The 13991-nt window shown below is 39.6% G+C and overlaps 1 protein-coding gene across 4 annotated transcripts in view; it reads right to left on the reverse strand.

The window, feature by feature from the left end:
* GTF2H2 (general transcription factor IIH subunit 2) overlaps positions 1-13991 on the reverse strand; it is a 46451-nt gene that overhangs the window by 30238 nt on the left and 2222 nt on the right. For 3 of the 4 annotated variants that reach the window (XM_027768682.1, XM_014584566.2, XM_014584567.2), the window contains exons 2-8: positions 12632-12719; positions 11711-11788; positions 11378-11414; positions 11090-11176; positions 9507-9557; positions 9044-9098; positions 3141-3246 (exon numbers count right to left, since the gene is read on the reverse strand). In XM_027768682.1, the coding sequence (XP_027624483.1) occupies positions 3141-3246; positions 9044-9098; positions 9507-9557; positions 11090-11176; positions 11378-11414; positions 11711-11788; positions 12632-12687 (470 nt within the window). In that variant the 5' untranslated portion in view covers positions 12688-12719. Of the gene's footprint in view, positions 1-3140; positions 3247-9043; positions 9099-9506; positions 9558-11089; positions 11177-11377; positions 11415-11710; positions 11789-12631; positions 12720-13991 lie in introns of those variants that run through there. The other variant, XM_027768683.1, reaches the window with a different exon arrangement.

Here is a 13991-nt window from a genome sequence, read left to right on the forward strand (position 1 = left end):
CACACATGCCCGACGTGAGTTTAAGCCACCAGGTCCGGGACGCGAACCACGGTCGACTATGTGGGAGTCCAGCGACATAGCCATTACGCTAACTGCTAGTCCCCATGAGGTTCTTGATATTGTAAAGCTTATACTGTAGTAGATTTGTTTCAAAGTCTAAAGTGTACATTGAGAAGTATAACGACGTCATATGGATCAACTTTAAGATGTGTACCTGTGGGACCAGCAGGTGGAGTAACGGTTACGTCACTAGACTCCCACAGAGCAGACCACAGTTTTTGAGTCCTGTTCTTGGCAGGCTGAAACATGTGGGGAGCATGTACATGAATGCCCAAAATTCCAAGAGGAGAATGGAGAAGGGATTGTGCTGTTGCCATCCCTTCTCAGGGGCGACTTCTCACTTTCTGTCTCAGTCTCTCTGGTGAGTGCATATGCCCTATAGCAAAAATATCTCTTAAAAAGAAAAGATGTGGGGAACCAGCAGTTAGCGTAATAGCTATGTCACTGGATTCCCACGTAGTCAATCACAGTGGCTTTTAAACTCACGCCAGGCGCGTGTGCGTGCGTGCCCAAGATCCCGAGAGGAGAATGGAGGAGAAGGGATTGCGGCGTGACCATCCCCTCTGGGGGGTGATTTCTCACTTTGTCTCTATGTCTCTCTCTGCCTGGCGAGCGCACGCGCCCTATCCAAAACCTCTCCCCCCCCAAAAAAAAAGAAAAGAAAAGATGTGTACTTATGGCTTAAAAACAGTAATGCTGGGCCAGCAGGTGGTATGGTGATTAAGGGCGCTGAAGTCCCACATGGCTGACTACAGTTTGAGTTCCAGACCAGGCTTCTTGCTTTCTCTCTCTCTCTCTTGCCTGTGTTCTCTCTGTCCCTCTCTGGTCAAAATTTAAAGATATATAATTAAATGGGTAAAATAATTCTTAAAAACAAAACAAATCAAAACACAGTAATGCTTTTTTAAGACTATAACCTCAGGGACCACAGTTGGCGTGGTGGTTAATGTACTGGACACTCCCACATGGCTGACCATGGTTTGGCCCAGAACTGGTGGCTTGCTTTCTCATTTTTTCTCTCCCTCTGGTCAAATTAAAAGAAATGAATGAATAAATAAAATTAAATAGTTATTTAAAAAATCTAGTTTTAGAGACCAGCAGTTGGCATAATGGCTATGTTGCTGGACTCCCATGTAGTCAACTGTGGCACGAGTCCCAGACTCGGTGGCTTAAATTCATGCCTGGTGCATGTGCGTGTTTGCCTAAGATCCCGAGAGGAGAATGGAGGAGAAGGGATCATGGCGTGGCCATCCACCCTGGGGGGCGATTTCTCACTTTCTGTCTCTCTGTCTCTGTTGTTGACCGCGGTATAAGTCCCGGACCTGGTGGCTTAAATTCATGCCTGGTGCATGCGCATGTGTGCCCAAGATCCTGAGAAGAGAATGGAGGACAAGGGATTGTGGCCATCCCCCCAGGGGGGGTGATTCCTTGCTTTCTGTCTCTCTGTCTCTGTTTTCCTGGCGAGTGCACATGCCCTACAGCAAAAACCTCTCCAAAAAAAAAAAACAAAAAAAAAACCTAGTTTTTTTTTTAAAGACTATAACCTCTTGTTCAGAATCATAATAATCATAAACTTTAATCTCATGGGTAATTTAATTAAATGATAGTTTGTGGGGTTTCAAGATGTGGTGAGCTGTTTTCTGCCATACTAAAGAAGGATTTCCATGCTATTGGAACAATTTTATCAGTTATAGCTTTCCTGCTTGTATTTCTTTTTAACTGCTATATTCTCAGCTCCCACTTGTAGATACTATCATGCTTGTTTCCCTTCTGATGTATAGAACTTCCTTCTCATCTACTTCAAACTAGAAAAACATTATATGAAGGTATAAAGTCTGAGTAAGGGCAGACTAGCAACAGATAAACGTAGAGGCATTACAACCATACTGAATATTTCCTTTGATATCTTAGCAATATCCCACACCGTTGAAATTACTAGAAAAGTATACTATTAATTTACAGACACTATAAATTAATAATTGCTAATAAAACTACAGCAATCTCATAACAATAATACACTAAGATCCATATTTAATCAATTTTAGTAAAACATTTTTCATCAATATATTTCCTTTGAACTCCTGAGAATGCTTACAGCTTTTTAAAAATTACTTATTTAATTTACTTATTGTTATTTTTTTTTTCATGTGAGTTTTGCCAGAGAAAGACAGTAAGAGAGAGAGAGTGAGAAAGCAAGCTGTCAGGCCCAGGACGTGAACCATGGTTGGTCATGTGGGAATTCCAGCATGGTAACCATCATGCCACCCGTTGGCCCCAAGAATGCTTACAGTTTTAATTATACAGTATCTTTTTAAATCTTTGAGGATATACCTAACTACTAAAATGCAAAGTAAAAAATACCAGTAAAAATCATATTCAACATCATAAATGACATTAACATATTTTTCTTCCCTAATAATTCTGTTATACCTGGGTTTATAAAGACTCCTATTGACATATTGCTATTTTTTTTTTTTTTGAGAGGTTTTTGCTATAGGGCATGTGCGCTCACCAAAAGACAGAGACAGAGAGACAGAAAGCAAGAAATCACCCCCTGGAGGGATGGCCACGCTGCAATCCCTTCTCTTCCATTATCCTCTCAGGATCTTGGGCATGCACGCATACGTGCCCAGTGTGAGTTTAAGCCATCAGCTCTGAGACTCAAACCACGGTAAACTACTTGGGAGTTCAGCACCATAGCCATTACGCTAACTGCTAGTCCCAACATATTACTATTTCAATTTAACTCGTTCAAAAAACTAAATCAGGACACCCGGTGGCATGGTGGTTAAGGCAGTTGGATCCCATATGGCTGACACGCAGTTTGGATCTAGACCCAAAAGCTTGAAAAACCACACCTGGGCGCACAGTGCATGCCTAAAATCTCGAAAGGAGGGAGAAATGTAGAAGGGATTGTGGTGTGACCATTCCTTTTAGGGGGGTTCTTTCTTACTTTCCCTCTCTCTGTTTCTCTATGACGAGTGCATGCACCCTCTGGCAAAATCAGAAAAAAAAAAAGAAAGAAAGAGGAAAGAAACAATTTCTGAATCAGCTGTAAATAATTAATGCAAAATACTAACTTTAGAGTTTGCATAGCCATGCTTAAGGAATTATAAAGAGATGGCTCTCCATGGCAGGTCATATCTACAGCTTTCTTCAAAGATGTTATGTGCTTTCTTGGATTGCCTAAAATAGAAATGAAATAATCTACTTTCAGTAAAATCCTATAAATACATAAATAATAAAAATTAAGTCCCTTATAAAATTAACATATCTAAAATCTCAATTTACACATATTCTATTTGCTATTAAACATAAATTACATTACCTATTTTTTCCTACTTAATAATTTTGTTATAGCTGCAGTGACAAAGATTCATATTCACATATTACTATTTTTTTAAAGAATTATTTCATTTATTGTTATTATTTTTTAATTTGCTATAGGGTACATGTGCTCACCAGAGTGAGACAGGGAAAGAAAGAGAAAGCAAGTGAAGAAAAGTGAGAAAACAAGCTGTCAGGTTCAGGACTTGAATCACAGTCAACCATGTGGGAGTCTAGCACCTTAACCACCACACTACCTGCTGCTCCCAACAATTACCATTTCAATTTAACTCATTCATAAAACTTCTGAATCAGTGTGCTCAGCAGAGTAAGGGATAAGGGGGTCTGAATAACACCCCTAGGAGAGATGGCCCCACCACAATCCTTTCTCTTCCATTCTCCTCTCAGAATTTTGGACATGCACGCACATGGGCCCAGCACATTTTTCAAGCCAGTGGGTCAGGGACTCCACCTGTAGTCAGCCATGTGGAATCCAGCTGCCTTAACCACCATGCCAATGGCTGGCCTCACAATTTATATTTTTGGCACACTGCTTTTATTAGAAATGTTTGGTGGATAGTTTAACATTAAACTGAAAAACAATACAAATAATAGTTTTGTTTTTTAGATTTTTGTCACAGATTTTTTTTCACTCACTGGAAAAAGAGAGACCTTGAGAGAGAGGGAAAGCTTCCTTTCTCCTCCATTATCTTCTCAGGATCTTGGATGCATTTGCACAGGACCTGGAGTGTTTTTCAAGCTGTCAGGTCTGGGACTCAAACTGTGAATTGGCCATGTGGAATCCAATGCCTTAACTACCATACCACCTGCTGCCTCTTGGCTAGCGCACACGTATGCATACACACATAAAAATATATATTTTAAAATAAGGATATTTGGGAACCAGCAGTTAGCATAATGGCTATGTCGCTGGACTCCCATGTAGTCGACCGCAGTTCGCATCCTGGACCTGGTGGCTTAAAACTCACGCCAGGCGCGTGTGCGTGCATGCCCAAGATCCCGAGAGGAGAATGGAGGAGAAGGGATTGCGGCGTGACCATCCCCTCTGGGGGGTGATTTCTCGCTTTCTGTCTCTCTGTCTGGCGAGCGCACACACCCTATAGCAAAAACCTCTCCAAAAAAAAAAAAAAGGATATTTTAGCTTATGATAAAATATTATATTTCACTTTATTATTTTTTAAATAATTATTTATTTACTTATTTATATTTTGACCAGAGAGGGACAGAGTGAAAGAGAGAGAGGGGGAAAGTGAGAAAGCAAACTGCCAGGTCCAGCACTCTTAACCATGACGCTATCTGCTGGTCTTGATATTATAAAATGTTAACTTACAGTGCATAACTTCTTACTCCAAGTATTTCCACATTTCATTATTTAAGACCAGTATTTTTGGGGGACTAGCAGATGGCATAATGGTTACATTGCTGGACTCCCAAGTAGTCAACTGCAGTTTGAGTCCCAGACCTGGCAGCTTAGAACTCACACTGGGTGTGTGTGGGCAAGATCCTGAGAGGAGAATGGAGAAGAGACTGCAGTGTGGCCATCCTCCCTGGGGAGCAATTTCTTGCTTTCTGTCTCTCTGGCAAGCACATGTGTTCTATAGCAAAAATCTCTCTAAAAACAAAAAAAGAGCAGTATATTTTCACATTTTAGTATCTCTGAAATCAGCATGTGTATTGTCATTGGCAGCCAGGTAGCACCTGGGAAATAGTTGTCATTATCTGCTCATCTGTGTATCTACAAACAGGTCTTCATATATTATTTGCTTTAATTGTATTAAATACACTGTGCTATTCATGCTGAGTTTGTCATGCAAGATGTTTTTAGAAAAAGTTTTAATACAAAGGTTTTATTTATTTATTTATTGATTGATTGACTGATTGGAGAGGTTTTGCTATAGGGCACGTGCGCTTGCCAGACAGACAGAGACAGAGAGATAGAAAGCGAGAAATCACCCTCACCCGGGGGAGATGGCCACACTGCAATCACTTCTCCTCCATTCTCCTCTCAGGATCTTGGGCATGCACACATAGGCATGCACACACATGTGCCTGCCGTGAGTTTAAGCCTTCAGATCAGAGACTTGAACCACAGTAAACTACATGGGAGTCCAGCAACGGAGCCATTATACCAACTGCTAGTCCAAAAGGTTGTATTTTAAGATAGAGAGGCACGGAACAGGTTGGTCCTGCTGCCTAATCGTTAAGGTAGCCAGATCCCACCTGGTCAACTGTGTAAGCAGTTTGAGTCCTAACCCCAGCAACCTGAAAAACACAATGAACATGTATGCATGCATGCCCAGCAAGAAATGGAGGAGAAGGGATTGTTGTACGACTGTGCTCCATTGCAGGTGCTTTCTTCCTCTCCTACTCTTGTCTCTCTCTGGCAACTGAACGTGCTACATGACAAAAAAGAAAAAAAAAATAGAAAGGCATGGAACAAAGCAGTGAGATATAAACCTGTGACTAGTGAAGTAAACATTTATTGAAAAAATATCTGCAATTCTGTATTTTTCCTGGGGGAAGAAAAGAGCTTTATGAGACCTAAGAAAGAAAGATTCCTACAGATGGACAAAGCTGTTATCTTCTTTTACTAAAATAACATTTTAAAAGATTGTCTATCTCATGCTGAACAACACAAGTGAAGAGAAGAGAAATACCCAAACCCTTTATAGGTTAAGAGATGCTAAACCACCAAAAACTGGTATAACTCATGTATCGTTTGATATCATGTCAAAGTTTAACTGCTAGGACTTTTCCTTCTTGTTGGCTTATAAAAATAAAGATATCCTGAGGCTAGCACAGTAGTGGATAAGGTGCTGGACTCCCAAATGGCCAACTGTAGTTTGAATCCTGGACCCAGTGGTTTGAAAATCATGCCAGGCACGTGTGTGCATGCATGACCAAAATCCTGACAGGAGAACAGAGGAAAGAAGAATGGCAGTATAGCAATCCTCCCTAGGAGGTGATTTCTCACATTCCTTCTATCTCTCTCCAGTGAGTGCATGTGCTCTGTGTAAAAACTAATCTAATAAAATAAAATAATCTTATAATTGATGGACTCTTATTAATATTTTCTATTTTAACACTCTCTTCCTAACTATTGATAACCAAATACCATTAGGGCCAGCCTTGTGGCCTCGTGGTTGAGGGAACCAGATCCCAAATGGCCCACCATGCAGTTTGAGTATGGCTCTGGAGTCTTAAAAAACACATCAGGATGCAGAAAAGGAGGAGAAAGGACTGTAGGGTGACCAAAGGCCACGGAAGGGTGGTTTCTCTTTCACTTAGTCTTTGAGGAGTACATGCATACTCTAGCATGCATGCACAAACAAACAAACAAACACACACACACTTTTCACCTAACAGAAAAGCTACCAGAGAATGAAGTCATACAAACTCAGAACCCTCAAAAATTACATGTGGCTGGGACAAGCAGTTAGCGTAATGGCTATGTGCTGGACTCCCATGTGGTCGACCGTGGTTCGAGTCCCAGACCCAGTGGCTTAAAATTCAAGCCGGGCACGTATGTGTGCGTGCCCAAGATCCCGAGAGGAGAATGGAGGAGAAGGGATTGTGGCGTGGCCATCCCCCTTGGGGGATGATTTCTTGCTTTCTGTCTCTCTGTCCCTCTCTGGCTGTCTGGAGAGTGTACATGCCCTATAGCAAAAACCTCTCCGAAAAAACCCAAAAAACAAAAAACATGTGAAATCAGCCCACCTCTGAACATAAGTCAGTAATTTTCCTTCTGCACTTTAGTTTGATTTTGTTTTTCAGTTACTTGCCACTAAATTTCTTGGATCACTGCAGACTGATATACATTTCATTCCTTACTGCCATTGTAAAAAACTATTAATAAATTATTTCCTTTAAATGCCTTAATGAAAATGAAAGGTTGAGAACTATATTTTAGGAATAGTGTCTTTTGCAGGCAATATAATACTGGTGAAAGAAATCTGTAAAAGCACATATACCAAAGGAAATAAAAATTGACATTATTATTATTTTTTTCTTCTTGCTATTGGGTGGATGAACTGACCAGAGAGAACGAAAGTGAGAAATCACCGTCCCCCCAGGGGGGATGGCCACACCGCTATTCCTTCTCCTCCAGTCTCCCCTTGTGATTTTGAGTATATAGACACGTGTACCTGGCATGATTTCAAGTCACCAGGTCTGGAACTAAAACTGCTCAGTTGTCCATGGGCGATCCAGCACCTTAACCACCACGACACCAGCTGGCCCACCATTATTTTTTAGGAGACTAAAATTCATTTTTCATATATTTTGCTCTTTACATATTTAACTTTTTTTTTGGGGGGGAGAGATTTTCGCTATAGGGCACATGTGCTCGCCAAACAGAGAGAGAGAGACATAGAGACAGGAAGCGAGAAATCACCCCCCAGGGAGGATGGCCACGCTGCAATCCCTTCTACTCCATTCTCCTCTCGGGATCTTGGGCACGCATGCACATGCGCACAGCGTGAGTTTTAAGCCACCCGGTCTGGGACGCAAACCGCAGTCGACTACGTGGGAGTCCAGTGACATAGACATTACACTAACTGCTGGTTGCCTACATATTTAACTTTTTAAAAAACTTTTAAGATTATGTGAATTTTAAGAAATGGTTACTGGCCAGCCTGTAGCCTTATGGTTAAGGGAGCCAGATTCTAATTGCATGGTTTGAGTCCTGGACCCAGCAGTTTGGAAAATATGCATGTGTGTGTTTGCCCCAAATCCTGAAAGGATGGAGAAGTAGAGGAAAATAACTGAGGTATGATCACATCTCACTGGGGCTGCTTTCTCCCTCTCTCCCTGGTGAGCAAACATGCCTTCTGGAAATAAAAAAAAAAAAAAGAATGGTTACAATATATATATATATATTTTTTGAGAGGTTTTAGCTATAGGGCGAGACAGAGAGACAAAAAGCGAGAAATCACCCCCCCCTCCAGGGCGGATGGCCATGCCACAATCCCTTCTCTTCCATTCTCCTCTCGGGATCTTGGGCACAAATGCACATGCACCTGGTATGAGTTTAAGCCACCAAGTCTGGGATTCGAACTGCGGTCGACTACATGGGTGTCCTGCCACATAGCCATTACGCCAACTGCTGGTCCCTATAATACTTTTATTTTAATATTTTTGGGATAAAAACATATAGCTCTTAAACAAAGACATTTACACTCAAGGTAATACTATTCACCACTCGGCGGAACTTAATTTAGAACACTTACAATTTTTTTAAAGAATCATTTATTTATTTGATTTATTATTATTATTATTATTATTATTATTTAAATGGGTTATAGGGCACATGCACTCATAAGAGAGGGAAAGTGAGAGGGCAAGCTGCCAGGTCCAGGACTCGAGCCACGGCTAGTCATGTGGGAGATCAGTACCTTAATCGCCATGCCACCTGCTGGCCCCTAGAAACCTTAATCTTATGTAGAACTTAATTTAGAACACTTCATCTTAGATCCCAAGTTTAAGGGGGGAGGGGTGTTTAATAGGGTGTTTCTACTAGAAAGCATAGAGGAAGCCTTCACCTTCACTTTACTTACTATGCAGGCATAGGAACAGTTACAAGGTCGAGTAAATAAAACAAAGTCCTTGAGTCCTATAAAGGTAATTTTATGCATACCTGAGAGTTCAGTCAGTTTTTCAGCTCTCTTACTCTTAGTTACAATTATTCCGATCTCAAAATAAAAACAAAAATGATTGTTAATATAACAAATTATTTTCTCTTAAGAATTGATATAACTTTTAGGTCATCAGAAAAGTCATGACATATTTTCCTATGGTTTTTCTTTGCAAAAAGGTGTCATGACCTTTCTAATAACCCAGTAAAATAAAATAGTACCTATATAAAGATAAAAGCAACATGCTTTTTCTCACGGTGTTTTTGACAAATAAATTTAGCTATGACTTCGCCGTACATTGTTTAACTTTTAGAGTTATTTTGCTTTTCATTGATAAGTGTTTCAGAAGCTAGTACACAAGCTGGATCACTTGATAACTCACAAGATATATGCCCTGTTTTTTAAAACTAAATTTTGCAGCAAAATAAGAACCTAATAATGAATTCTATCACTTTATCTACATACCTGACTAATAGGATTTTGGTCAAAATATTCTTCTACGAAGTATTCCAACAACTGTTTAAAGAAAACAAAAGATAAATACCAGATAAGGACAAAATAAGGACCACAGAGAACATGTCTGATTAATGTTTTGTGAAACTTATTTGTCAAACATCACTTCTTATGAAAGTTTATAGATTTAAAAAAAAATACTACGTAGTAAAAACATTAAACAGTAAAAACCTTAGTTTGAAATGGTGGGTGATGAGACTTGAGCAAGGTTTTAATTATGAACATGTCAAAAACAATCTAAACAAGGAAGAGATGCAATGAAGACGGAGATGGGGGAATGAACAGAACTGAGGAGGGTTCCGATATGTTTGTATGATTCAAATAAGTCAAAGAATAATGAAGATTCGATTTAAAAAAGGGATAACTGGGACCAGCAGTTAGTGTAGTGGCCATGTCACTGGACTCCTATGTAGTTGACTGCGGTTCGAGTCCCAGACTTGGTGACTTAAAACTCACGCCAGGCCCATGTGCATGCGTGCCCAATATCCCAAGAGGAGAATGGAGGAGAAGGGACTGCGGCGTGACCATCCCCCCAGGGGGTGATTTCTCACTTTCTGTCTCTTTGTCTCTGTCTGCCTGGCAAGCGCACGTGCCCTATAGCAAAAACCTCTCCAAAAAAAAGGGATAACTGACAAAGCAAGATACTGACTTGAGTGGAAGCATGGAAATTAAAGACAATTAGCTATTGTGGGTTGTCAGAAAAGTCATGACATATTTTCCTTCACAAAAATGCATCATGAATTTTCTTTAATTATTTTATTCAACTTTACTTATTTATAATTTGACCAGAGAGGGACAGAGTGAGGCGGGAGGGAATGAAATAGCAAGCTGCCAGGTCTGGGACTCAAACCGGGGTCAGCTATGTGGGAGTCCAGCACCCTTGACCACCACGCTACCTGCTGGCCCCACATCATACTTTTCTGACAACCCAATATTTTTATTTTTTATTTCCCTAAATGATCTGGCAGCACTCTAGTTATTATTGCTACTGTTTTAGCTGCCAGAGAGAAAGAGAGACAGAGAGAAAGAGGAGAGAGAACCCCTCAGTGGGCATGGTCACACCAAAATCCCTTCTCCATTTCTCCATTGGTTAGTATTTTGGTCATTATTAACTAAAAAAAATAAAGTACTATTGAAGGGCCAGCCCTGTAGCACAGTGGTTAAGTGCTATGTGGACAGAGGTGAATCCCACATAGCCAACTAGAGTTTGAATTCTGCTCCAGGGGCCTTGAAAAATATGCTGGGTGCATGTGAATGTGTGCCCAGGATCCTGACAGGAAGGAGGAAAAAAGGAAATAGGATTATGGCACGACTCAGGCCTATTGTGCGGTTGTGGGGAACTCTATCTTTCTTTCTCTACCTATATACACATATACACATATGTCATTCTCTTTCTCTGGCATGTGCGCATGTCCTCTGGCATTAAAAAAAATTGTATTCTTAATTTTTTCTTTTCTTTCTTCTTTGTTTTTTTTTTTTTTTGAATTCAGTGTCCTTCCACACATTTAGTGTAAATTTAAATGATTTTACTACACCTTTAAAGTACATGTCAGTCTGTTTGGCTTTAAGTCTTGGTCCTCCATTGTTCTTGATCCATCTACTACCACATAAAGGTGGCGCATCTACCAAAAAAATTAAATAAATAAAAACAACAAAAAGGACATTTTACCAAGAAGTAAAAATGGCACTTAATATTCATATATTCCATGATTATTTTGAAATATACTCTTTTAAAAGGTTTACTGTTTACTACTGTTTATTCTATCAAGCCAGAAAATTTCTCTAACCCAAGCTAGTTGTGTATTGGTAAAATAACAACATACCATTCCAAGTCGAACTTGTCCATGATGTTCAAATACTCTGTTAAAATTACACAAACATTTTAACAGAATACCATATACTATCAAAAATCAATACAACTTTCCAACTAATCTACTTTTAATGAAGTAATTTATTAACTTATGGAATACACACGATCAGGCATTGTGGAGATCTCCTAAAGAAGATCTCCCCACTGAGGCAAGGCTAGATTGCTAGATCTTCCCCTCTATTCAGAAGATTTCAGGTCAGTTAACCTGAAAGCTGAAATGAGGTCCTGAGGAGTGGTTATATGTGGAGAGAAAAGCTTGTCACACACTTAGGAACAGTTTACATACCTTTTCCTCTTTGCCTTAAAGAGAATGTCTTCAATTGTAGCTTTAAGTGATCCAGATTCATCTTCTTTAAGAATTTCCCTATAAGCAGTAATTATTTTTTTAAAAAAGATAAGCTAAACATGTTAATGAAAGAAATTAAAAGACCAGCATATGAATGCTCAGAGGCATTACTAATACAACCTTAAACTGTAAGCAACCCAGATGACCATCACTGATGAGTGAATAAAAATGCAGTATAACTACAGAACAGAATACTTACTATTCAGGGACCAGCAGTTAGTGTAATGGCTATGTTGCTGGACTCCCATGTAGTCGACAGTGGTTCGTGTCCTGGACCCGGTGGCTTAAAACTCACAATGGGCGCGTGTGCGTGTGTGCCCAAGATCCCGAGAGGAGAATGGAGGAGAAGAGACTGTGGCATAGCCATCCCCGCTGGAGGGTGATTTCTCGCTTTCTGTCTGTCTCTGTCTGTCTGGCAAGCACACGCGCCCTATAGCAAAAACCTCTCCCAAAAAAAAAAAAAAGAATACTTACTATTCTATTCAGCAATAAAAAAGGAATGAAGCACTAATACATGCCACAATGCAGATATGCCTTGGGAAATGATACGTTAAGTGAGAGCCAGACACAACAGACTGCATATAATTACATTTATGTTAAGTGTCCAAAGAAAGCAAATCTATAAAACAAAATAATTAGTGGTTGCCCAGGGGTGGAGGCTGGAATATAATTCATTGTAAATGGGCATGAGAGATCTTATTCAGGTGGTTAAAATATTCAGCAACTGGTTTACGGTGATGATGTGCAATTCAATAAATTTTCTAAAAAGTCATTAGCAATGGGTGGATTTTAATATGTGTAAAACATACTTCAATTAAAAAGTGTCTAAAAGAAAAGAGAAGGTAATAGTGTTCTACTTACCATGTTCTTTCATAGCCTCCTTCCCATCGCTTAGTTCTTTCAGGTTCTTCATCCATTTTTTAAAAATGAATTATTAATATTCAATTCTCTGTAAAAGCCATTAGATCATGAATTTTCTAAATATGTTTGTAACAAAGTACATCTAATTACATTTGAAAATTACAAGTAGACAAAATTTTAAAAATTAGGATGAAAGTTAATTTTATCCTTTATAGTTTATTCAATAATTGTTGTTGGATGAAAATACAAAATCCTCATGAATTCTCTATTTCCAAAAAAGAATATGCATATTTATGCACAAAGGTGGGACCAATACAAATAAGCATCATTTTTTTTTTTTTTTGAGAAGATTTTTTGCTACAGGGCACGTGTGCTCACCAGAGAGAGAAACAGAGACAGAAAGCAAGATATCAACCCCTTGGGGGATGGCCACACCATAATCTCTTCTCCATTCTCCTCTCGGGATTTGGAGCACGCATGCATGTATGCACATGCATCCGGCATGAGTTTCAAGCCAATGGGGTCTGGGACTCAAACCGTAGTCTACTATATGGGAGTCCAGCAATGTAACAGTTATGCTATCTGGCGGTCCCCAAATAAGCATCATTTTATAATTCATAAAAGAGTAATAAATGCATTATAAATGTGTCATAAGACAAGTACTGTGGAAAACAAATAAGGTACAGCTGAAATAAGATTAGCCACAACGATTTTTTAATAAGATATATTTATTTTACTTACTTTTGTTATTATTATTTATTTTTAATTTTACCACAGAGAGACAGAGAGAGAAAGGGAAAGAAAGAAATCATCCCCAAGGAGGATGGCCATGCCACAATCCCTTCTCTTCTGGAATTCTGGCATGCACACCCCCTCCCAGCCCCCAGCCACAACTATTATAGCTGAAGGATGGTTACATGGTAATTCATTGTATCAATACTATCTCTTGGGACCGGCAGGTGGTGTGGTGGTTAAGGTGCTGGACACTCCCATAGAGCTGACCATGGTTTGAGTCCTGGACCTGGTGGCTCACTTTCTCACTCTATTTCTCTCTCTCTCTCTGTGTCTCTCACTGATCAAATTAAAATAAATGAACAAATAAATAACATAAAATAATTTTTAAAAATACTATCTCTTCACTTTTATGTGTCTGAATTTTCTAAGTTTCCAAAGGATCTGCCTCTGTGGCACAGCAGTAATGCATTGCTCAAGAGAAGCCAGATCCCAATAGTTATGGTAGTTTTGAATCCCTGGGCCAGTCAGCCCGAAACATCAGGCATGTACACAAATGTCCAAGTTGGAGTACTAGAAGAGGATCCTGACATGATCACATGACTAGCCCCCATGTTCCTCTTTTCAT

Source organism: Tupaia chinensis, unplaced genomic scaffold (assembly GCF_000334495.1).
Source record: "Tupaia chinensis unplaced genomic scaffold, TupChi_1.0 Scaffold147123_1, whole genome shotgun sequence".
Taxonomy (NCBI): Eukaryota; Metazoa; Chordata; class Mammalia; order Scandentia; family Tupaiidae; genus Tupaia; species Tupaia belangeri.